This window comes from Brassica napus, chromosome A8 (assembly GCF_020379485.1).
Source record: "Brassica napus cultivar Da-Ae chromosome A8, Da-Ae, whole genome shotgun sequence".
Lineage (NCBI taxonomy): Eukaryota > Viridiplantae > Streptophyta > Magnoliopsida > Brassicales > Brassicaceae > Brassica > Brassica napus.
In genome coordinates this window covers 8,150,406-8,177,267 of record NC_063441.1, presented here as the reverse complement: position 1 = coordinate 8,177,267, position 26,862 = coordinate 8,150,406, and the positions used below count along the sequence as shown (strand labels likewise).

The window sequence follows — 26,862 nt, the reverse complement described above, 5'->3', positions numbered from 1 at the left end:
CTCTCAAGCCTAGTTTTAACAAGCCTTCATTAAACTTGTTTCCACCTCACATAGTATACTGTATGTGGAATGTAATGAATATAAAACTATATAACTATTTTGGATGGCAGAAGAAAGCTTTGATTGAAGATAGAAACGAAATTTGGGAGAAAAACAAAATTATTGCACAATTGAAGAAGACAATTGCTGAGTTTAGTAGTGATTTGGTCAAGAAAGAAGAGATAGAAGAAGACATAATTAACCGCTTTCTTAAGATGTAATGATCTTATTGTAATGTTTAAGCGATATTATTGTAGTGCTTACGACATGTCTTGGTCGGAACTTCTTTGTAGTTCCTATAATATCGACTAGTTTTTAATTGAAGACATCATGTTTCCTTTGTCGTAGAGTGAAGGTGAATGCAAATCTCCTTTACCTTTGTATATAATCTAGCTCATTAGGAATGTAAATACAAGTCTCCCATCTCCATTATATTATTTAGATATATGTATATATGATATACTATACAATTACTATATGATTAACATGGCTTATATAAGGTTGAATTGTAGTTCGGATCGAATTTAAATGATTAAGTGATAGAAATGTACATAACATACACTATACTATGTGGAATATAACTACCTTCAATTGCAAATTTATTGCACTAACGACATCATCACAGACGAGCTGTAACCCACAATTGCAAATTTATTGCACTAACGACATCACCACCTTTCCCCAACCGCACACTTCACCGTCTTCGGTTGTGATTATTTTAGTAAATATAAACTGATCTATATCCGATAGAATGGAAAATATTCTCATATGACATGGCGGTGACAAACTTTAAACTGTTGTTATACTATGTGTATTCTATTTGAAGTGGAACTATTTCTATATTTTGGCATCAGCATTACGATCCATGCATTCTCCGTTTGTAACGTTCTTTCTTTTACGCTTCTATTTTTTTATATTTTCATCTCTCTAGAATGTTTTCCTTCCTTTCATTTTTATTTCAGGCGTTGTCAAAATACTCTCATTGTTACTATGGTCAGTAAATCACCACGTCGTTTACTTTAGTTAAAGGAACTGGGAACCTGTTCTCTATAAGGGTATAACCGGCTAGTAAGATGGTAAAAAGACAGTGAGTACATTATGTCAGCATCATAACTATTCTCTTAATTTCCATCTCAAATATGGCTATTGCTGCAATAAGCCCAAAAAAAAACTAGTTTAAGATAAGCACAAAGCACTAGCAATTTTTCTATTCTTGTATTATTAGATATATTTTATTTTATTTAAAATTCCTATAATAAATACAAAGTATTTTATTGATTAATTTTTTTTCTCATTTACTTTTATGTTTTCGGGGTTTTAATATTATAATTTTTATTTTGATTATTATATAAATTATAATTTATATTTATTATATAAATTATAATTTATATTTATTAAAATTATAAAGTATAAAAATATATTCTTTGTAACCGCTATAAAGATATCTATAGTATATTTATTTTAGTTAAAATTTTAAATATTTTTAAATATTAGTTTAGTTATATTACTAATTTAAAATTAGATAAAAAATTAGATATTAATATTTAGTATTGTATAGTAATGTCAATTATGATATAACATTTTCATAAAACAGTATACCAAATTTTAGTGCTAAGTTTACCACTTCATTGGAGAACTTCATACACTAAAATTATTGATATAACGTCTTACTAAAAAAATGGTAGTTGAAGATTTGTAAGAGATTCTTTTGAAACTTATGAATCTTCTACTAATCAATATTTTAAATATAATGTTGAGTGATTAGTGTTTGCGTTTGCAAAAAAAAAAGTTTTAGTTTTTTTTGGTGTATAAGAGTATTTATTTATATTTATATTATTATTTAAAAAGTAAATTTGCTTACTTGTCATTTTTTCATGAATTTAGGTTTAGTCATATTTTTTGTTTAATTATTAATCATAATAAATAACTTTAATGATTTAACTGATAGTTTATTATTATCTTCGGAATGATTAAAAAAAAATTAACCATGATATAATAGTTAAATTTATATTATATTTACATTCGTAATATTAAAATAGTTTATATTTTTATATTATATTTGGTTTAATATATATATATTTTTTTTGGCAACCAACGGCTATTCTATTACTCAAACTTGAGGTGGCCTAGGTAACCAGACCGGAATAGAACAACCAACAAAACACAATATAAATTGTATCACATATATATTAATATATTAAACCGACTCCATGTTAATATATATATATATATATATGCATCACATAAGACATAATGAATCATCTATCTTTCGGGACAGTAAAATTGATCATTGCGATAATTTTTTGAAAACAATTAGCAGAGAATTCAAAGATATTTTATACTATTATTTGTGAAGTGGTTTTTAGCTCTCATGTTGAAAGTTAAAGCGTTTAAAATTTTCACTACCATTAATAAATAATTAGATATTCAATTATAATAAAACTATAAAATAATTTTTTGAATAACTTATTTTGTATCTATTTTTTGATATTTAAATCAAAAAAATCTTCGCATGATGCAAGTCAAAAGTATTCTGCAATTTAGAAATCTTACCAAAAGACTAATTAAAATTTAGTCAAATTTATATTTTAAAATACCTAACTACTGTACAAAATATAGATTTTAATTAAATAAAAAATTTGTAACAAAACATGTATCCTCAAAATCTAGTTTTAGGTTTGAATTTGAAACATGTTTTACGTGAATTTGCCGATTTGTCATGCTTCCCATAGTTTTATGTTTAATCATATTTTATATTTAATTATTAATCGTGAGGATAATTAAAAAAATTTAACTATAATATCATAACTAAATTTATATTAAATTTACTTTAGTATTACTAAAATATTATATATATTATATTTGGTTTACTAATATTAAACCGACTCTATTTTAATAATATATATATGTGTATATGTATATATATGATATATGTGGTGATTGATTCGACTGTGGCTGTAAGAATTTAGGTGTAAAATTTTATTTGTAGGTAAGTCGGTTGTAGCTGTAAGGTTGTTGCTGTTGTTATATTTGTTATAACTGTAAGATATATGCTGTAAATATTAAAATAAAACATGTAAACTATGCGATGTATATATGAAATAGATAATTTTTATTAATTAACATAATTTATATTAATATTTTTTAATAAAAAGTTTACTGTTATTGAAAGTGTGATATGAAAATAATATTATGTTATATAAAATATTTCAGTAGTTTAAAACACCCAAAATTAAATTAAAATAGTTATAAATGTTTTTTATCATGATTATTTTCTTTCTTTCATATTATAGATAGTTATTTTCATTTCAGAGATTCTACAGCCTATAAAAAGAGGATGTAGATTTTCTGCCTAAAATACAAAATAATAAGATTTGCTTTATTTATTTTGATGTAGCTTAAAAAATAAAGCTAAATCATGATTGGTAAAAATTAATTGAAACTTGATGTAAGCTCTAACTTTTAAAAATAAAACTACAGCATGATTGGTAAAGTTTAGTGATTTAAAAAGAAATAAAGCTAAAGTATGGAGATAAAACCCAACCAATCACCCCTATAGCTTTTAAAGTTTTTATTACCTTTAATAAATAATTATACTAGATTTGTTAATATATAATTACCCATAAATTTAAAACAAATTTCATAAATTTGATAATTATCATTATCCAAAAGTTTTCTGTATTATATTATCCAAAATATTTTACATCATAATATTTTTAAAATAAATATAAATCGTTGTATATAATTTTATGTATATATCAATGTTTTGAAGTTTATTTTACGTAATAAAAGATCTTTTATTAAAAATAAAATTTTATCATATATAAAAATCTTTATATTTAAAATTATTTCAAAAGTATGAAAATAATTTATTTTAATGTGTTTAATATATGTACATTTACAATTTTTTGTAAAATTATTAAGTCTGCAAATGCAGAAAAACACCTAATTATCATATTAACAAATAATAATTAATAATTGAAAAGTTAAGATAAAACATAACCTTTTAAAAACCTGCCTTAGACCATCCCCAATGTTATAAAATAATTTTTTCTATATTTCAATCTAAAATAAAGTAACTATATTATAGTGTTAGATTTTTTTTTTTTTTTTTTTAGATTTGCTTTAATGGTTCGCTCTATAATATAGTGGAATATAAAATAATGGGCACAAATTCATTTCTATAATTTTTTTTTTTGACGTCAAACGGCCATTCTATTACTCAAACTTGAGGTAGACTGGGTAACCAGACCGGAACAGAACAACCAATAAAATGTAACTTCCTATGGAATGATCTAGCAGTCTTAGCTAAAAAATCTGAAAACTGATTGCGCGCTCGTGGAACATGAATGATGTCGAAGTCCGAAAAGCAAATCAGCAGCGTCTCTGTCCTTTCCAATTCTGTCGCAAAGCTAGGCCAGGCATGAGGATCCTTTATCATTGCTATCAGCTCCTTGCAACCTGTCCCAAAATTCTGGCAAGTTGAGTGTTGAAGCATGTTCTCCATTGCCCACCGCAGTGCTTCAACTTCCGAATGCAGAGCTGATTCCCGTCGATCGAAATTTCTTGTCCCCAACAATTGAATGTTTCCTCCACTGTCGAACCAGACCCATCCACATCCACTATACTGAGCAGAGGCTGTCCAAGATCCATCTATCAAGCAAATATTACCCAAGCTTATGACTTGGGGCTCCTCAGGAAGGCCTTCTTGTACCACGGTTCGTGCCACTTCATTCGCATTAAACCAGGCTTGACATTCACTCTCTGCATGTCGAACCAGCTCCAAAGGATTTCTGTCTATTCCCCTGAAAAGTTTATCGTTCCTAGCCTTCCAAATGTACCAAATTATCCAGGGATAAGGATCCATGTCCTGCTCCGGCTCGATAATGCTGTTTTTTCTCCAAAATAGGTAATCCATATTTGCGTAAATACTTGGTAATGGAAATAGACCTGGGCTAGACGGAGTTGATGATAAGGACCAGACTTGTAGAGCTGGCGGACACTCGAAAATCGCATGTGTTACAGATTCTTCTAGCTCTCCACATCTTGGGCAGTAGTTATCACATCTCATATTACGTCTTGCTAAATTCCTCGTTACTGCCACATAACCAGTTAATAGCTGCCATATAAGATGACATATCTTCGAAGGTGCTTTTATCTTCCAAGCAAAGGCTTGAAGCTTTGTGATACTCGGTTCTAGGACTTCCTTTTCCCCCTCTGTCATTAACACATTCTGAGCCACCCAATATCCAGATTTAACCGTGTATTGGCCATTCCTTGTGTAATTCCAACAGAATGTATCACGATGATGTGCTGAACTTGTGGCCAAACTCCTTATAAGTGGTATGTCCTCTGGATTGACATAACTCTCCAAAAGACCAACATCCCACTCTTTCGTTTCCGGATCAATGAAATCACTAACTCTCATATTAGGATGCATTACCGATGCTATAGGGAGAGCTGGTCTTGCTGGGATCGTTGGAATCCATGGATCTTCCCATACCTTGACTTCATAGCCTGAATGTATCTTCTGTCTGATTCCCGTTAGAAGCAACTTTCGCGCAACACTAATGCTAGACCACACGTACGATGGGTTACTAGCAGAGATTATTCTGAGAGGTGAGCTCATCTTGTAGTATCTTCCCCTTAGAACCCTGGCCACCAATGAGTCTGGGAATTGAACTAGTCTCCATAATTGTTTTGCCAATAATGCCAAGTTGAACTCATGGATCATACGAAATCCCATTCCACCCTCTTCCCTTGGTATACAGACTTTTTCCCATTTCGCCCAGTGGATCCCTCTTTTTGGTGGGTTTGAACTCCACCAGAATTTAGCAATGGCACTTGCAAGGTTTTCACATATCTCCAAAGGGAGCAGGAAAGTAGACATTACGTATGTCGGAAGAGCTAGAAGAATAGATTTAATCAACACTTCTTTTCTTCCTTTTGAGAGCCATCTACATGTCCATCCGTTCACTCTATGCATCAGCTTATCCTTCAGAAACGCTAAAAGTTTGCACTTAGAGCCACTGATGTCTTCTGGGATCCCTAGATAAGTATCCATTCCACCTTCGTTTTGAATTCCCAACACATCTTTAATCTCTTGTCTACTTGTTGCAGTAATCTGCTTACCAAAGAGTAAGGACGATTTATCAAAGTTGATACATTGGCCTGACGCTCTGCCATATTCCCTGACTACTTTCATTACTTCTTCACATTCACGGGGCTCCGCCTTACAGAAGAAAAGGCTATCATCAGCAAAAAGAAGGTGGGAAACCGATGGACACGCGTGTGTAACACGCATCCCCGTTATCTTCCCTTGGCTCTCTGCATGATTGAGAAGGCTAGCGAGCGCTTCTGTGCATAGAATAAAAATGAAAGGAGACAAAAGATCTCCTTGACGTAGACCTCTGCCTGGAACAATATTTCCCCTTGGCTCTCCATTCATGAGGACCTTATATTTCACCGACGAAATGCATCTCATTATCCAGGCGATCCAAATTTCTGAGAAGCCCATCTTGCGCATGACAGCTTCAATAAAAGACCATTCCATCCTATCATATACTTTGCTCATGTCAGTTTTAATGGCCATCCTCTTATTGTGCCCACTTGGTTTAGTCCTCAGAGCGTGGAACATCTCTTGTGCGATCATAATGTTGTCTGAGATCTGTCTCCCAGCAACAAAGGCTGACTGGGTTTCCGATATCAGGCCTGGTAATACTTTCTTTAATCTTTGACATAAGACCTTAGAGATTATCTTGTAGCTGACGTTATACAAACTATTGGAATCAAATAAAGAAAAATATAGAAAACTATTGGAATCAAACTATTCATTTCTATAATAAAGTAACTCTATTTTAGAATCAAATATAGAAAAAATTACTGTATACTATTGGAGATGTATTAAATAGACAACATAAAATATAAGTAATATTATAATATATACGGTGAAAAAACAGAATACTAGTACTTTTAACCGATAATCTGCAATTTTGTAAGCAAAAAGAAGAAAACTCTGACTTGTTTTGGAATGCACCCGTCTCTTCGACAACTCGTTTATAACCCAGCGGACAAACTCTCAATCACGCCGCCAGATCAAATACATTTAATATGACCATAGAAAAGCCTACCATTTTTTAGCAAAAGAAGTATTGGAACAAGAGAGACATTACATACAGAAACATTGAGAAAAAAATAATATACTCAATTGAGTGTTACGTCTTCCTCTGCAACCTTTTTCGTTCTGACCCATTTTCATTCACTAAAACTGCAACTTCTCTTCTCCCTTGTTCCTCCCAAAACCTCCACGCCTAAGCTTCTTCTTTATTTTGTTTTTATCCTCAGAGTCTCTTTATTTTATTTGTATCCTCACAATCTCTGCTTTTTCTTCTCTCTGACTTCAAGCTTTCTTTCCTAGGGTTTATCTTTTTTTTTCAATGGCTCCACCTCTCAATCCAAAAGCCCCTGAATTTTATCCAAGAAATCGAGCTCAAGAACTTTCACAAAAACCGAAGTTTCTTTCATTCACCACTTTCAGTGTTAAGCCGGGAAAGCTCAGTCGACCCAAATGTCTACCTCCGAGATTGTTGAAGCAGAAGGCTTGGGTCCAAAAAAATCGAAATGTTTTGCCAAGAAAACCTCTTCCTCCTCCCAAAGAAGCTGAGCTCAAATCTCTGTTTGGTGACCAAACATCTGTTATGATACGAAACATTCCAAACATGTTTGGGTCAGTTTTCAGTCTCAAAATCCTGTTTTGCAATATGTATCTTTGTTATTGCCAATGCCTGATAGACGTTTTGTTTTTTTTTTTGTTTTGGAAGACGAAAGGATCTTCTGAGGATTTTGAACAATCATTGTCGTAGAGAGAACAAAGTTCAACAACAAATTCCTTCTTCCTATGACTTTCTCTATTTGCCCATGGATTTTGTGTAAGTAAATGCTATAACTTTCTGTTTTTGGTTTAAACTAAATAATAAATTCTTTTGTAATTAGTTGTTAATTACTCATTGTGCCGCAAGGAATATATAATGATTCTTCTATTCATAATTATAAAATGCTCTTGACATTACGATTTTTCAGGGTTTGCTTCTTTTCAACCATAATATTTTCACTGTCTCCCGATTTTTCTTGAGATGTTGAATTAATTGACCCAATCCCAAATTATCTTAAGAGCTGGGTATTAGGATTAACGAATTACTGTTTAGTTAACAAGTAATTTGATACCAAAAAAAATCTAGTGTTATCAAACTAAAGTCTTTTATTTTGCTTTGGCCACTAATTCCAAAGCAAAATAAACTTTCACTCGTTCTTCCTTAACATTTTTTGCTTTTGCTGCATAGATAACATTTTCTGCTGAACAGGAAACACGCGAATTTAGGGTACGCTTTTGTGAACTTCACGAGCTCGGTCGCAGCTGAGAGATTCCGGAGAGAATACGACAATTTCTCATGGGTCGGCTTTGGGTACAAGAAGATTTGCGAAATCTCTGAAGCCAAGTATCAGGTTTGGCTCTCTTTCTCTTCTTTCTTGTTTTAGTAATTGTTTTTGTTTATTTTATTTGGAGTTATTATACTGTTTGGTTTAATTATAGGGGAAAGAAGAGTATACTCAACATTTCAAGGACTCTAGGTTTCCTTGCCACACTGACGACTATCTTCCGGTGATTCTCTCCCCGCCTAGTAATGGTTTCACATGTTACAGCCTCGCGACCCTCGGATACAGAGTCAGCACACGTGGCGGTGGAACAGGCCGTCGCATCCATGTCGCTTGATCTTTTAGGGTCTTGAAGAAGGAGGATCCTTGTTTTCATTCATCTCCCAATGACGTGACGTCACGACCTGGGTGAAATGGAAACATAACCTTTCTCTATCTTTCTATCGTTCGCTTAATTAGTTTGCTACTGAGTACTTAGTACCACTAGTTCTCCGTTTAGGTTTCGTGTTTGTTATTTAGTATTTAGTCAATGAAATTATGTACTACTCTTGGACATCCGTACAATGGTTATTTCATATTTGAGTTTTCTACCTTTCTATAGTTTTTACCTTTTAGTATACCACTGAAATATTTATAAATTACATTAACTACGAATCAGCTTTTTTGAAAAATTTGGGGATGAATTAATCGTGTTATATCAACATGACATACAACATACTTTTTACAATAAACTATTGTTTATTTGAGTAATTTTAATTTTTTGGTTTTACATATCTAAATGGTAATGTCAACTAAAGTGCCACGTCATTACACCAATTAAATCTCACCATTGTGTTATTTCACCTTTTTTGTTTAAAAGTATGGAACTTCACATAGGGAGTTCTAAAAAGAGATCACTTTATTATAATTAATTAAAACCTTCTTGATGTTGTCAAATCACGTAGACAATGTAAATTGAAAAGAAAAAAAAAACACTTTTATTCCAACCAAGATCTCATACATCTTGGTGAACCACAAACTAAAACATAAAAAAAAAGGAAACTTTGAAACAATCCAATCTCTTCAAATATAACTAAAAAGTTCATCTCTCTTGATCATGGAAGGACGAGTCCCTTCACTTAGGATTTAGGAATCCTTTATAATATACTTCGCGGATTCTTTCTCATGACGTGTGAGGTTATTTTTGAAATCAATGTAATAGAGTCCGAATCTGTTCTTGTGCCACTCGAAGTTATCCAACAATGACCATATAAAGTATCCTGTAACATTTACTTTGTCGATGCTGCAGATTTGATATCAATTTTCTTATTAAATTTTTCAATATAATTTAGTATCGATCGTATACAGGAGATAGTAATTACCAAATAGCTTCATGTATACTCAAAAGATGCCTCTGGAGATAGTATTTCCTATTATGATCAGCAGTACCATTTTTAATCGAATCTGTAGCCCCAAGTTCTTCTCCATATCCTAACATAAAATATCGATCAATGACTTTTTATATTTATGTTTAAAACAAAATGAATTAAAATGTTTGACAAATCATACTAAAATATCTAGTTACCATTTTCCATGATCATAATCTCTGGATTTGCGTAGTTATCCTTGATGTATTTCAAAAGATTTCTCAAGTCTTCCGAGTAAACGTTCATTGCAGCTAGCGGTAAAAGGCTGAAAACAAAAGTGAAGATGTTATGTCATAATTAAATTTTTATCTTCTTGTTTACAACAGCATGCAGTTTGCAGGTTGGAACCAAATAATGCCACAATGGTGGCTAACACAAACCACTACTAATTAAACTACATGTCCTGGGTAATATTAATGCAGTATTATAATCTAAAAATTTGCATTACTTTAGTTACATGCATACCTGGCTACCGATGCCTTTAGTTTTGTACATTCTTTAGCTGAAAAAGATTAGAATTTGATTAAGTTTTTTTTTTTTGAAAATTAGATTTTGATTAAGTTTACAAAAAAAAAAAGATTAGATTTTGATTAAGTACCAAATAAGAAGAACCTTTCATTTGATTTGTGAATATCTATTTTCTTCGTTCGGTTTCAAGAGAAAAAAAGTTCACTACAAGAAAACGTAGCAGTAACAACGGCGTTTTACGACGAAATTATTTCCTCGTAAATTTACATCAGCTTTACAACGCAATTACGACGAGACATTATTTCGTCGTAAACTCCATGGTAATTTACGACGAAAGGATTTTGTCGTAAAGTCAATGTAAGTTTACGATGAAAGTACGTGGAATGCGAAATAGTTGTAAACGTTACATCGACATTACAACGAATCATGTTACCGTTATATAAAGGTGAAAACGTGTATTCAATGTGCTTTAACTTACCTAAATTCGTTGTAAACTCGTTGTAAATTTTCCATGTAAAATCCATGTAAAACTTACCATATTTCTCTATATATATGTCATTTCCCACAACTCTCTTCCTCACAACACACAACTCTCTTCCTCTCGAACCTGATGGCGTTTAGACTCTGCTCCTCATTCAGCCACCAATTACTATTTCGAAGATGACGATAAGGAACATGAGTCATTCGTCTGTCTGCCAATTCAGTGGAGCGACAAGGAGAAAGTGGAAGGAAGTGCAGTTGGTTTATACTTGAGTGGAACCTCCGACCATCGTCAAAGGTTCCTCTCAAGTACAAACCAGCTGCACTTCCGTCCACTTTCTCCTTGTCGTTCCACTAAATTGGCAGACAGACGAACGACACAGGTTCCTTATCGTCGTCTTAGAAATAGTAAATGGTGGGTTAACAACGCAATTACGACGAAACCAACGAAACCAAATTTCATCGTAAACGCCATGTAATATTACGACGCAAGTACGTCGAAAAGAAAACTTTACATCGACATTACAACGAATCATGTTACCGTTATATTTAGGTGAAAAACTTATCGAAGTTCGTTGTAAAGTCGTTGTAAAAAAAACATGTAAAATCCATGTAAAAGTTTCCTTGTAAAATCGTTGTTATATTTCAACTACCCAACTCGAAAATTTCTCTATATATATGTCATTTCCCACAACTCTCTTCCTCACAACACACAACTCTCTTCCTCACAAGATCCAAACGGAAAAAAAAAAAATTTTAAAAATAGAAGAAAAAATGGTCGGTGGCGGTAGTATTTACGAGTTACGAAGTTGGATGTATTTGCACAAAGATTCCGACGGGAGAGTGACGAATGCATTTCTGAACGGGCTAGAGACATTCATGCACCAGGCGGGCTGTACACCGATCACGCAGGAAAGCGGTAAGATGTTCTGCCCCTGTTCAAAATGCAAGAATTCGAAATTTGCACGTAGTGAAACTGTATGGAATCATTTAGTAAACAGAGGATTTACACCACAGTACTACATTTGGTATCAACATGGAGAGGGTTATGGGGGAAATGAAGCTAGTAGTAGTAATGCTAATTTTGAGGATGCTCATCATAATGAAGAACTGAATCATGTGCATAATGAATATAATTATCATCAAGAGGAGCAGATGGTAGATCATGATAGGGTTCAAGATATAATTAGTGATGCATTTTTAGAAACAACTACAACAATAGCTGATGGAACTAGAAATGTAGAAGAACCTAATTTGGATGCAAAAAGGTTTTATGAAATGCTAGATGCTGCAAATCAACCAATCTACACTGGTTGTAGAGAAGGTCTCTCTAAATTGTGTCTAGCAGCTAGGATGATGAATATTAAAACGGATCATAATTTACCTGAGAATTGCATGGATGCATGGACGGAGTTGTTTAAAGAGTATTTGCCAGAAGACAACGTGTCTGCTGAATCTTATTATGAGATTCAGAAATTGGTTTATAGTCTTGGGTTACCCTCGGAGATGATTGATGTTTGCATCGACAACTGCATGATCTACTGGAAGGAAGATGACAAGTTAGAAGAGTGTCGATTCTGCAAAAAACCACGATTCAAACCGCAAGGCCGTGGGAGGAATAGGGTACCGTACCAAAGGATGTGGTACCTACCAATTACAGACAGATTGAAAAGATTATATCAATCTGAGAGGACTGCTGCGTCGATGAGGTGGCATGCCGAACATGTCCAGAACGATGGTGAGGTTGCACATCCATCAGACGCAAAAGCGTGGAAACATTTCAACAAGGTACACGGAGATTTTGCTACAAATATTCGGAATGTCTATCTTGGATTATGCACCGATGGATTTAGTCCATTTGGAATGTCTGGTAGACAATATTCTTTGTGGCCAGTCATTCTTACGCCGTATAATTTACCGCCGGATATGTGCATGGAACAAGAATTTTTATTTTTTACCATATTAATCCCAGGGCCGAAGCATCCAAAACGGTCTCTTGATGTTTTTCTTCAACCGTTGATAGAAGAGCTAAAGCAATTGTGGTCAGAAGGGGTGAGGACGTACGATTGTTCCTTGAAAAACAATTTTACGATGCAAGCAGTTCTGATGTGGACGATAAGTGATTTTCCTGCTTATGGGATGTTGTCTGGCTGGACAACACATGGAAGATTATCTTGTCCGTATTGTCTTGGATCCACGGATGCTTTTCAACTGAAGAATGGTAGGAAGAGTTGTTGGTTTGATTGTCATCGTCGCTTTCTTCCACTTGCCCATCCGTACAGAAGAAATAAGACATTGTTTCGACACAAAAAAATTGTCAGAGACAGTCCTCCTCCATATCTCACCGGCCAGCAGATCGAAGCGGACATTGATTATTACGGAGCTCAGGAAACAGTTAAGGTTGGAGGAAATTGGCATGTTCCTCGAAATATGCCTGATGGATATGGTGTATCTAACAATTGGCATAATAAGAGTATATTTTGGGAGCTACCCTATTGGAAGGATCTTCTCTTACGCCACAATCTGGATGTCATGCATATCGAGAAGAACTTTTTTGAGGACATCATGAATACATTACTTAACGTCCCTGGGAAGACAAAAGATAACAAAAAGTCAAGGATGGACTTACCTGATATTTGCAGGCATCCGTCTAGAAGTTGTAAGTTTTGTTTTAAATATTTATTTTAAAATATTCAATTAATATAATTTTTAATAATTTTTTTTTGTAGTTGGAGAAGACGGGAGTCTTACCATCTCTGTCTGACCTATTCAAGATGACTCACGCCACATCCGACGGAGTTTTTGTGGATCCTGCATCTGAGAAACTCGCTCAAGCAGTGGCTACTCGGATTGAAGAACGGGAGACGCAACTAACTCAGGAGTCTCCCGATGGATTACCCGTCACATTGTCCACCGAAGAAGCCGACAGAATCTTCGAAGAGGTTGTACAACTAAAAAATTTTGTTTACATTATTTTTAATAACTATATTAATATATGTTTTAATTTTATAGCTGGCTCCTAGAAGGAAGGGACGAATAGTCGGTATAGGCTATGTTAACGAAGTTGCAAGGGAAACTTCGTCATACACTTCGAGACGGGATGAAGAGACTTCTCAGATGAAAGCTCGAATGGATAGCCAGCAGGTTCGTTTAGACTCTCTTGAGGATTTGCTAGACGTGATGGCCGTGGGAAATCCGCTTATGCAGAGAATGTTGAGTGACAGACGAGCCGCTCTTGGGTTGCCAGTACGAGATCTCCAAGGGTCCGATCCAACCCGTCAACAGCCGAGCAACCCTACCGACTGCTTCGATGATATGTAGTTTTTTTTTAATATTTCGGTTTGTATTATGAATTTAAATATTATGACTTTTAAATGCTTTTTTAATATATGTTTTTATTTTCATATTTCGTTTTAAAATTAAAATAATTTAAAATTCCGAATTTTAAATAAATTCAAATATATATTATAAAATTAAATATATTTGAGGCTAAAAAAATATTCAAAATCTATATTATAAAACGAAACGTCGATGTAAACTCGACGTAAATATTTACGACTGATTACCGTCGAATCATTTACGTGGAGTTTACATCGAAATATTTACGAGGGTTTTACATCGAAATGTTTACGTGTTCGTTACAACGAAAGTATTTACGTCTGCTTTACATCGAATCCATTACGTTGAGTTTACCACGAACTATTACGTCTCGTTTACGACGAAACTATGCCATGCGCTTTACGAGGAATATATTTCGTTGTAAAGTTAACAAGTCATTTACGACGAAACTTCGGTTACGACGGGCGTTTTACGACGAAACGTGTTTCGAGGTTAATTCGTCGTAACACCCCGTTTACGACGAAGGTACAACGTATATTGCCCTCGTAAAAAATATGTTTTCTTGTAGTGGTTTACTTTCCCACGATATGAGAGAATCTTGCATCTATCTTGGTTTAGAATAGTCTGGCTTCTCCAGATGGTTTGAAAACTTCGACGTGTAGTAGTTAAGCCCTACGAAATCAGTCGAGTCTTTTAATTTTGCTTTATGAGCATTAGTAAATTTAGGCAACCTATGTCCAAAAATGTCTTTCATAATCTGTGGATAATCTCCAAATGTAGTAGTATCCAGATGCTTACAAATAATAATAATAATATTAATCAAATACCAATAAATGAAATTATGTCTATACACATTAGGACTTCTTATACTTTTTATTCATCTTGCTGATCCTGAGTGACTAATTCATCTTAGATAGTTTCAACCCTGCACCTTAGCCTTTACTCCACCTTCATGCATTTGTTTTTCAGTGTCATATGTGCAGATATGTGCAAAAAGGCCAGAGAGAAAAGGATCAACGCATCCTCTTCAGTCAGAAAGGAGAACACGCAAATGAAGGAAGCAACCGCTCCATAACAAATAAACTGCGCAAGAGCAGGGGTGGAGAACCAGAATGGTCGCAAAATCAGTACCACCAGTGGCACTCAGAATGATCATGTATTACCTCCTTCTTCGTCACATCACCATATCAGTCTTCAAAAAAAAAACGAAAAAATGAGAATAGTGTGATGGAGAAGGGGAAGAAAGAAAAGAAACATGGAACCACTGGAAAGGTCGAGCAAGAAGTACCAAGTATTGAAGAGTATGTAGAGGAAAGTAGAAAGCAGAACAATCAGCCGCCTGTTCCGTCATTAGAACAGTCGCACCAGATATAGCAAAAACGAGTAAAGGCTATGGACATCAATGGATCTATCCTCTCTTGCCATTTTGTGTGATATCCTGCATCCTCTACAATGAAATGGTATCCCCTAAACACTCTTAACTCCACCATTAAATAGCTTGTTCCACACCTAGACCGTCTACCCTGAATAGTGCATGTAATGAGAAGCTCACGCTCCACTTAAATTAATATAGGGAGTTTTTCCTCGACAGTGTTGCTTTTTCAGGCTTGAGATGTAGAGTATGGAGCCGATTTTCGAACAACAGTCAGTGGAGTTCCGGTAAGGGTGTATTGTCCTAGTTTTACTGATTGTATGGTTCATAGATTCATGGTTAAAATATGGTTGCTGAGAATAGGAGAGTTCCCACACTTTCAAACCTTTCTCCTTGTTCTTGATACTTCACATTGTTTGAGGACAAACAATGATCTAAGTCTTGGGAAATTGATATATGGTGTTTTAGACATCTTGTATATATGCTTTCAATTGGTTTTCAAGTCTTTATCGAGTCTTCCTAGTATTTTTCGAGTAATTACAGGTCTGGAGTTGCATTGGATGGGAGATGGACCAGCTAGAACAAAAGAGACAGGAAACAATGCAATTTGGTGATTTTCATGCAGAACAGTCTTGATGACTGTTCCTGATCGAGCGGAACAACCCGAGTACCTGTTCCAGCGACAAATATTTTTAAGGAAACTACAACCTATTTCAGGATTTGCCTTAATCTCTCTATTTTTCTCTCCCAATCGCATGCGACTTTGATATATCTTCTTTTTCTGTTTCTCCTTAATATACTACGCTATTTCTTTGAGAAGAAACCATACTCTAGAACTCCATTGTTGGGATTTGCTACCTTGAAAAGGGAGACGGCTCCATCCCCCTCGTCTAGAGAAGATTACCCTGAATCCTCTTTTTATTTCTGTTATTCTTATGCAGTATTATTCAGTATTGATGCTTGTGTTTTCTTGCGTCATGGCTGAGTAGTCGGCTAGCTAGACTGGAGTTTAGGGTGTTAATCATGTGAGGTAAACATAGATAAGTGAATCATATTATTGTCTCCATTCGTATCCATCCTTACTGCTTGCATTAATCTGGCCGCTTAATGTTAGATCCTAGGTTTAACATGTTCATTAACTGTGTGTAATAGGTTGCTAGATCTATTATGAATGAGCCTAGCATCTCTAATCAGCGAAAGTAGATATTAGGGTGTTTGGTGAACCTATCGGACTTGATCTCTATTGCTTGTTGTCGCGTCTTGATCCAAACGAGAGTTTAGGTATCAAGATCGATCAGCATAGGGGGCAGTTCCACGACAGTGGGCTGTTCTACTTGAGTGATCCGAGTTCTGGACCTATTCTTATAGCGCTTGAATAATGGTTTAGCTCACAAGTATTAGCACCTGATGAAGTAACCCTAGGCTGGCTTCTTTTAAGTTGAATTCACATTTACATTATTTTACTTGTTTTGCACGTTACCCACAAATCAAAACCCCATCATTGTTTTAGCTAAATTAAGAACTCATAAGAATAAAATGTAAACTGGTCCTCTGGAATTGAATCTCAAATATTACAACAACACTGTTTGCTTGTAGTAGGAAAGACACAATTTTAGTGTATCATCTAGCTATTTTGCTAAAGTCCTTTATGAATCTCCTGTAGAAGCCAGCATGTCCAAGAAAACTCCTCACGTTTTCAAGTTGGTGGGTGTTGGCAGACCGGTTATAACTTCGATTTTAGCTCGATCCACTTCTATTGCTGAAACCTTGTGCCCCAAAACAATTCCATCATTGACCATAAAGTGACATTTCTCCCAATCCAGAACAATATTTTTCTCCTCACATCTTGCTAACACTTTGCACAAGTCGTTAAGGCATGATATAAAATCAGATCCACACACCGAGAAATCATCCATATAATGAAATCGTTGATCATATCTGTGAAGATAGACATCATACATCTATGGAAGGTGGCAGGATCATTGCAAAGCCCAAAGTGCATCCTACGGTATGCGAAAGTACCATATGGACAAGTGAATGTGGTTTTTTCTTGGTCATCCGGATGGATAGGAATCTGGAAAAATCCAGAATACCCATCGAGCAACAAGTAGTACTTGTGGTGTGCAAGTCTCTCTAACATCTGATCTATGAATGGAAGAGGGAAATGATATTTTCGTGTGGCAGCATTGAGCTTTTTGTAATCTATGCACATCTTGTGCCCATAACAGTCCTCATTGGGATCAGCTCGTTTTTTTTTTATCATTCTTTACCACTATAACTCCTCCTTTATTAGGAACCTCATGTACCGGACTGATCCAGTTGCTGTCCGAAATTGGATAGATAATTTCTGCTTCCATAAGCTTCATTATCTCTTTCTTCACCACATTTTTAAGATTTGTATTCAGTCTTCTCTGATGCTCAATAGATGATTTTGACTTGTCTTCCAAGTGTATCCTATGCATGCATAAATAGGGCGAGATTCCGTGAATGTCATCGAGAAAATCCCAAGAGCTTTGCGATAGTTGTGCAGCTTATTTAGCAACAAAGTTAGTTCTCCGCTAGTTAAGTTAGCATTGACTATGACAGGATATGATGTATCATAGAGGAAAGTGTATTTGAGTCTAGCTGGAAGTTGTTTTAATTCAACTTTCGGTACTTTTTTGGAACTTCAGTTGTCCAATGCATGAGAATGGTGGTCGCTGCTGCTGAAACATCTATCAACATTGGAAGGAATTTTGATTTCTTCGCTTACGTCGACCTTCATGACTTCTTCAGTAGCATCTATTAATCTGGCATACTCAGCAGCTCGGTCATTTATACTAAAAATGTCACTTTCAGGAGCTGCGAGAGTTCTTTCTAAAGGATTGTTAGAAAACATATCCATGAAAGATTGGTCAACTTCCTCGGATAAGTCATCAACAAAGAAAGTTCGGCCATCGATCAAACGTTTCTTGACCAGATTTTTCATGTCAAAATTCATTGATAAATCTCCGATGTTCAGACATGTACGCCCTTTCCTACCATCAATGATCACACCGGCTGTGGCCAGGAATGGTCTTCCCAAAATAAGGGGGTCCTTAGTAGGTTCATGCCCATACTTCAGCCCTACAAAATATGTAGGTATATGACATTCATTTATCCTTATGGGCACGTCTTCCAGAATACCTTCTGGAATCCTAACAAATCTATCAGCTAAAACGAGAGTAATATTTGTGGGCTTGAATTGAGTTAACCCGAGGGCTACTGCAACGGAATAAGGTATTAAGTTTACTCTGGAGCCTAGATCACATAGACATCTCTGGAACCGCTTCAGTAGTGCCTTGAGAATAATTATAGATCTTATTCCTAAATTCCTCGGTTCGTGCATCATCGAAGAAGTTGTTGAGGATGAAGCTTTTGATATCACTCCAGAAAGTCAAAGATCATGGCTGCAATTGTTGATGTTAGGAGTTTTCAAGGCTCCTAATCAAATGTTGTAGTATAAAATATTGTCGAACCAATCCTAGGTGATTCTAAAGCAAAGGGAATGCAAGATCATGCTTAAGCTAAGTGCAATCCGGTTTTAAAGATGGTATGAACTAAGAACTAATAAGCTAATGCAGTAAAGTAATGATCTTTCTTTCTCAGAATGAAGCAAGATGACTCATGGGGCTAGGCATTTGATCTTGGGTGATGTAGATCCAATCTAGAGGTGGCAAGCTATCAATCAAACACTTTCCTTATGCCTAGACACTAAGCTAAACAAGCTCTATCTCTAGATGAATGTTCTTTTGTTTAAGCAACTCAAGCATCTAATCTCTTAGGTTGAATGTTACTTAAGCAAACATGGAGAACAAGTCTAATAGCAATCTTAACTCCTTTAACAACTAATCTCTTAGGTAAAGCAAGCTAAAAGCATTGAAGAGTTGGTTAAAGCATTTTATCATACACCTTGTGGGCAGGAAATGCCTAAAGATCTATTTTAGTATGATGAATACTAAAATAGCATTGAAAACCCTCAACAAGCATGGAAACAAGTAGATCTAACACTAAACACCCTAGATCTTCTCTAATCACCCTTAATCACACTAGCCCATGAATCCAAGATTAGTCTACTCACTAATAGACATGAATAACCCCAAAACCATGGATGATTCAAGGTTAAACATGATTAGAGAGCAAGATAATCAAACAAAGATAAGAAATTATGATCAAGATTAGATTTTTCACCCAAAAGTAGCTTTTGAGTAGATAGAAAACAAGATAAGATCCTAACTTTAGGATTACCAGTGTATTTATATGTCTTAGGAAAACCTAATGGTTTCCATTAAAAAGTCTAAAAAGCCCTTTTAAAACATTAAAATTCGACTAAGATAAAAAATTCTCGGAGCGGGGCCGTGACGTAGCTCTTGTAGGTCGCTCCAAAGATCACCTCCACTTCTTCAAATTGTGCATGGGGTCATGACCTCGCTGCACCAGGTCGCTCCACATATGGAGCGGGTTAGTCACCCCGCTGCGAGACGTCGCTCCACATCTAGAAAGTTGTTGACGACATGTTGAGCTCGGAGCGGGTGCACTACCCCGGTGCGAGAGGTCGCTCTGGTACAGAGCGGGTGTCATACCTCGCTCCAGTGGGTCGCTCTACACTTCACTCATCCAGAGCGGGTGCATGACCTCGCTCCAGTAGTTTGCTCCAGCTCCTCTACTCGCCCAATGATCCTTTTCTACTTCTTTTTGAATTACAATGCTCCCAAACATCTCCAATCACTCCATAGCACTCTCCAACACCTAATAAGGACAATGCATGCAATATGGACTCTAAAAAAGCTTAATTCCTAATATATATGATCAAAATGTACAAGATATGAAGGCTAAAAACATGTAAATAGGCAGGATATCAATTGTTTCAGCCAGTGAGTCGCATCTCCAGCAAGGGAGTGCGGGAAGAGTTTGCAAAATAGGTAGTCTTCAGAGACTCCATCCACCTTGATGTTAGACACAAAGTCCTCAAGTGCTCCGATATGGTCTATGGGGTTTTCGTGAGGAAGACCATGAAAGGGGTGTTAGCCTACTATAGAGAAATATTTGGGTTTCAGTTCAAAGTCTTTTCTTTGAATTGTTGGTGGACAGATTGCATACCTGTTACTGTATAACCGATCAGGTCTGTTGCAATCTCCAAGCGTTGGATGATGCTCCAGCCCATCATTCAAAACAACAGCTATTCCAACAGGAATTTAATATCTATGTCTATAATTAAATTGGTTTGATGTGTTGCATACTCGACCCTTTGGATCACCTAGAACTACTTTCCCAATATTGAAATTGGTAAGCAACAACGTACGTTTTTCTGGCCAATCGGTGTCGATCGATAATGTTAGCACATCATCGATCGATTCTTCTGTCAAGGCGTCGATCGATTTATTTGTCGCAGCATCGATCGATTCTTTGTTCATTTTGTCCATCGGTGCTCGATGTCCGAATTCTTGTCCTTCTTTTAAAGTACTTGTGTCAGCAGGGGAAAAAAAGTAAAACTTAGTAGTAAACAGAAAGGAAAAAACTAGACAATATTCTAAACTAAATCTAATGGTAATAAGAAAGCGTCCCCGGCAACGGCGTCAAATTTGATATGCTCAAATTAACCCTAGAGCAACTTACTCTCTTAAATAAAATGTTCAGTTGTAGTATTTAGTGATCGAATTCACAGAGACTCTAAGATCACACAATAGATTTATTGTTTTCGAAGTAAAGCTAGACAAGTAGGTTTTAAGCAGTAAATGAAGTGAAGATTTGGGTGATCGAGGTAGTTGTTCAGTTGATTGAAGTTGTAAACAATTTAGGGAAACAACTAGACTTAGGTGAACTCTCATGTTTTGATAGGTATGCAAACTAAATGAAGTGTTAAGGATTTATGAAAAACTTGTTCTCGAACTCAAACTTGGAATATAGTTTATCAACTCTCATATGAAAGTCCTAAGGGAGCGTCGATCGATGGATCCAATGGATTATCGATCGATGTCTCGTAATGATCGTTGATTGATGTATCCAAGGGAGAATCGATCGATACTACTTCTAGCAAGCTTTAGTGAATAGGTTTGATATGTTCTCTAACCACCTAGACCAACTCTTGGTGCGCCTAGCTAATCAGATCATACTAGTTTTATCCAGGCAACAGGCCAGGCTCTCACTTGTGCCAAATCAATCCTAAGACCTAAGTTTAGGATTATTAATCCTAACCTTAGCAGTAAGAATAACTAGATGAAGAACTAATTAAATCACCCTACCAACAAAACAGATTTAGCAAACCATAAGTTAACCTTTGAACAAACCTAAATCTAACAATAGAACTACTCATACATATTCGTAGGAAAGAACCCTAAATCTAACAATAGAACTACTCAAACATATTCGTAGGAAACACTATGATGGTCTAAATAATACTGCAATAAATAAATAAAAATAGAATAGAGTAAAGAAAAAAAGGGAGTTCAAGATCTTCCCTCTCTCAAAGTATACATATCTCTCTCTCCAATTCTAAGCTCTCTCTCTTTAGAATAGTACGAAGCATAACCGTCAACAATGGCTTAGAAACAGTAAAATAGGGTTTTTAGTCATGCAGAGGTATTCTGGTAATTTGTGGTAATTTCTGGGACTAAATTAGTCATAAAATATACTCGGCCTCCATTCTAGAAACACCGTCGATCTATGCCAAGGGTGCACAATCGATCGATTTTCCTTCATCTCCTCGACAACTTTTTCTCGCGAGGCAGACTGACCACTCTTCAGTAAAACAGGTATAACGTCTGCTACATGATGCTGATTGACCTCAGTTCGGTGGAATTGAAAAGCTAACTCAAAGCTTTATTTTGTGTCAAAATATGGGCTTAAGCTAACGGTGGGAAGGTCTCTATCCATATCTAAACATCTGACGCGTCTCTGCAATTCTACAGATCAAAAGGCTTAAAGACTCCAAAATCACCATATTTCTCCACAACGTACCTGAACCTGTAAATACTATAAAAGAATCCAAATAATAGTAAATATATTTTAAAACACTTATATATCATGCCTGAAAGTGGGTAAAATCCATGGTATATCAATGACGAAGAGTGAGAGGCATGATGACAATGATGAATGGGCGATGACAAAGAGTGAGAGGCATGATTGTGATGGGAGATGGAGAGAGGTCATGGGGGATGTAGAGTGGGTGATGAGAAAAGAAAGAGAGGTCATGGGCGATGAGGGATGATGATAGAGGAGAGAGAGAGAGTGGGCGATGAGGACAGAGAGGTGAATGGCAATGAGGGGCAAGGGATGAGAGATAAAGTGGAAATGAGGGATAGCAAAGGGGAGATAAGGGCAATGAGGGAGAGGATAGATGATACGGTTCAAAATAACCTTAAACTGCTCTCTTAAATAAGTGGTTCTATTGTAGTATTGAAAGGTCGAATCCACAGAGACTCATTGATCACTAAATAAATTTATTAGTTTTCGAATTAAAGCTAAATTGGTAATGTTAAAAAGACAATAAATAGAAATAGCAAATTGTTTGTAGTTTCATGATGGTGAAAGGCTAGACCGTTGGGAAATCTTAGATTCTCTAGAAATGCAACTATTATATAGTATTAGGAGTTCAACGAGATAGTTATGAACTCAAACCAAATGTATAATCAATCAGTTCTCACTACGTGATTATCTAATGTTAAGACCAAGGATCTATGCTCTCACAGTATAATCCGAGAAGAGTATCGATCTATACCTTTAGGGGTGTTAATCGATACCGACTTAAACAAGCTTTATCGAACGAGTTTGATATGTTCTTTAATCTCCTAGGTTACTCTCACACCTAGTTGTTTAGTCTATCTAGGTATCAATTTCTGGCAATATACCAGGCTTTCGCTTGCATCAATCCTAATCATATCATTAAATTCAACATAGAAAAAAGAATTTGTTGATTTCCTAACAAAGTTACATTTAACAATTCATAGAACAATCTTTGATAACCCCTAAGTATAACAATGGAATTTCTCAGACATAATCATGAAGGACATAATTGAAATATGAATAAACTACATAGATAAAGTAAAATAAGAAATAAGGGACTCACGATCTTCTCTGAGATAATTCAGATCTCTCTCTCCTAAGCTCATGTCTTCTAGAAAATAACAATATCCAACGTAGCCGTCAACAATGGTTTTGCAAATATAATATATATGGTTTCTAAAAAGTTTTGGGTTTTTTGTAATTAAGATAAACTTCTGGCTCAAAACTGTAATTCTTGGATCTTAGATAACTCGCATGTAAAATAGGGTATCTAGCCATACTAAGAGATAGTGCCGATCGACACTTCTTTCTCTCCTAACGGACTCCTCTTTAAGTTCCAGGGTAACTTCATCAAAAGCTCATAAATGATCCAATAACTTCAATTCTGTCCATTTTACTTATATACATGAAAAGACTCCAAAATACTCCAAAATATAACATCAAAAACTAAATAAGATACATACTATGGCATAAAAAGTGGTCAAATCCATAGTATATCAAGAGAGAATAGTGATGAGGCCATTCTCTTGCCTTGTCTCGTCTCTTTCGTTCTTTGTTGATGGTTTCATTACTCATTTGAAATTGTTTTGTTTCTTTCGTTCTTTGTTGATGGTTTCATTACTCATTTGAAATTGTTTTGTTAATTTGACAAAAGTTTTTCTGTAGAAATGTTCTGAAGTTTATTTTACTGAAGTTTATTTTGTAAAATTTGTTTTGTTTGTTTTACGAAAGTTTTTCCGTAGAAACTTTCTGAAATTTGTATAACTGTGTTGTTTTTCTTAAAAATCTTTCGAAAGAACGATTTTTGGAAATTTTTTGTTTGGATTAAAATTATCTTTATTGTTTTTCCGGGAAAAATATGCATAATTTGTTCTACGTGTATCTTTGTTCAAGTACCCATTTGTTGAGTCAGATTATCCATACCATAAGTTTAGTTTCGTCCCCTCCATTTTATTTCTGCTCTTCTGTCTCATTGTCTGTGTCTCAGATCCACAGGTGTTACATCCATATCATCTGGAAGAGGGCTTGACATGAGAATGTCTTCAAGGAGTGAAGCGTATTTATCAACTGAAGGTTCTAAATCAGGATCGCTCGGAATATCGTCAATGTCAAAGGGAAAATCACCATCGATGAACAGATCTGAATCTAGGAAATAACTAAAATCTTCCATGTTTGGTTCCATGAAATTCCCTGAAGGCATCTCAGTGGTCTTCTTTGGTAGTATAGAAGCAAATTCGGGTAGAGATAGAACATCAGGTGAAGGAATTGCTTCCTCAGGTGTTGGAGACTCAGCTACCGTAACATTTTCAGGAGTAGCTCCAGTTAGTGATGATGATTGTATATCAGAAGCTGTTGGCATTTCCTGAAGAGTTATACCGGATACGTTGTTTGATGATATCTCCATCTCTGTCGTAGTAGAGGTACCGTCACCTAGATGGAAACCATCATCTCCGGTTTTGTAAGGTTCCATCTTCATAAGCTTTTTGAGCATCGCCTTTGCTTGCTCGTGCATTGGAGGTTGATATTTCACTATCTGTCCATCAGGAGAAGCAGAATCCTTACTACTGACAATGCCATCTCGCTTGAATCTCCGCTTCTTGCTGGTATCACTGATTCGCCTACTACTCTCGCTTTGCTGGTTTTGCTGCTGTAAGAACTGAGATAGAAAATGAGGGCTTTGTACTGCCTTTGCAAGGAATGACATTAGCTGTTGTTGCCGATTCTCCATGCCCTGGAGACGCTGAACCATCCTTTGAAGGTTGTTATCAGTGGATTGTTGCTGTTGTCTTAATCTGACGAGTTCTTGCATAAGGACCTTCTTATCTCTTTTAAGCCTTTCCACTTCTTCTTCGAGACCAAATTTGCCAACTTCAACACATGAACTAACCGATGGGTTTTGTCCGTTCGAGTGCTGCTGTCCATGTCCATGGACATGGGCAGGTTTTCGCCGGGTTATTGTCTTCAGCAAGTGCTTCTGATGATAGATATCAAATATGTTTACATGGAGTTGGCACGTGCTGAGCTGACGTGGCTGAGAGGAAAGGATATGGCAAAGCTTCGGACTGCTCCAGAGGGTTTGCTGTTAGAGACTTATGAAGCAGCTCGTGACAAAGCGATGAGTATAAGAGGGGAAGACGACGAGGAGAGACGTATGCTTTGATGTTGCTGTAGATTGACGCCATGAGTCATCTTGACCCGATCGCCATGAGATCGGTGACGAAGGTGAAGCTCGCCATGAGAGCCTAGCCGGAGTCAAGCTCAAAGCTGTTCGTTTATCATCTTGTAATCTCTGTTCTAGCTTGTACTTGACGTTGGAGTGATCAATAAGAAGAGTCTGAGAGTTAGAGATATCTAAACTCTATCATTGGTGCGGTGAAACTGTGATCGAATCTAACGCGGTGGTGTTACGGTGATGATGAAGTTCGGTGAATCGGCGGCAAGAATCGAGGGAAGCGATGGTTTTGTTGCTGGATTCGTCGGAGGCGCTATTGAGTTTTACGAACGATGCGAAGATTACAGAAGTTATGGAAATCGTGGAGTTTCCAGAGATGATGCGAACAAGACGATGCAGAGAGATCCATTGGTGATGCGAAACGATAAGGAGACGGCAGAGCGATTGGACTCTGTGGAGAAGCAGATCGCAACGATCGGAGAGGATTCAAGCGCAGTCATGGGAATCGTTACGGTTCCAGTGTTTCCGGATGTCGACTTGAGGCAGTGGCTTTCGTGGATGGAGCATTACTTTGCTCGGAAGGGACTCACTGACTTCGAGAAGTTACACATGGCTTATGGATTCATTGTGGATGAAGCTGAGAGGTACATTAGTGGTATCGATTCTTTGAGGCCTATTAGAAGCTGGAAACATATGAAAGAAACGTTGTTGTGGCAATTTGGCGCTGATGATGATCCAGAGAAGATCAGAATGAAAGCTAGTTATGATAGAGGCCACAAAGCTTTCTTGGAGTGGGAAGCAGACAAGCGACGACGTTCCCGACTGTGTTCAGGTGATTCTGGTGACATAACTTTCACGGATGAATCAACCTCACACAATGCCATTGTTCATGAGACTGGAGTAGTGAGGAACTGTTCTCTGTCAGATTTGATTCAGCCAGCGTTAGATTCCGAGACGGTTCATGAAAGAGATCTAGTGATACAGACTGTACCTCCTGCAGAAGTTTCGGTACAATCTGAAACAATACTCGAGAAAGATGTTTTTGCTGAGACTGGTCATGAGGACGAACTAAGTACAGAGAAAGAAGCAGAGCAGGTGTCAAAGTCACTATGTATTGCAGCTCAGGAGGTGAG

General features: G+C 36.1%; 2 protein-coding genes across 2 annotated transcripts; one reads left to right on the top strand and one right to left on the bottom strand.

Moving 5' to 3' along the window:
- Positions 1-7,128: 7,128 nt before the first annotated feature.
- Positions 7,129-10,210, top strand: LOC106418794 (protein terminal ear1 homolog). The gene is made up of 4 exons (XM_013859547.3): positions 7,129-7,765; positions 7,860-7,967; positions 8,400-8,541; positions 8,630-10,210. The coding sequence occupies exons 1-4, from the start codon at positions 7,476-7,478 to the stop codon at positions 8,807-8,809; spliced, it is 720 nt and encodes a 239-aa protein (XP_013715001.1). The 5' UTR covers positions 7,129-7,475; the 3' UTR covers positions 8,810-10,210.
- A 14,316-nt stretch (positions 10,211-24,526) lies between these two features.
- Positions 24,527-25,366, bottom strand: LOC106418796 (heat stress transcription factor A-1d-like). Its single transcript, XM_022690549.2, has one exon. The coding sequence runs from the start codon at positions 25,364-25,366 to the stop codon at positions 24,527-24,529; it is 840 nt and encodes a 279-aa protein (XP_022546270.2).
- Between the last annotated feature and the right edge of the window lie 1,496 nt (positions 25,367-26,862).

Bases quoted from the DNA above. Each gene is read 5' to 3' on its own strand.
- LOC106418796 (XM_022690549.2), bottom strand. From the start codon at position 25,366: ATGCAAGAACTCGTCAGATTAAGACAACAGCAACAATCCACTGATAAC.
- LOC106418794 (XM_013859547.3), top strand. From the start codon at position 7,476: ATGGCTCCACCTCTCAATCCAAAAGCCCCTGAATTTTATCCAAGAAAT. The intron at 7,766-7,859 runs GTCAGTTTTCAG...TTGTTTTGGAAG, and splicing joins AACATTCCAAACATGTTTGG to ACGAAAGGATCTTCTGAGGA. The intron at 7,968-8,399 runs GTAAGTAAATGC...TCTGCTGAACAG, and splicing joins TATTTGCCCATGGATTTTGT to GAAACACGCGAATTTAGGGT.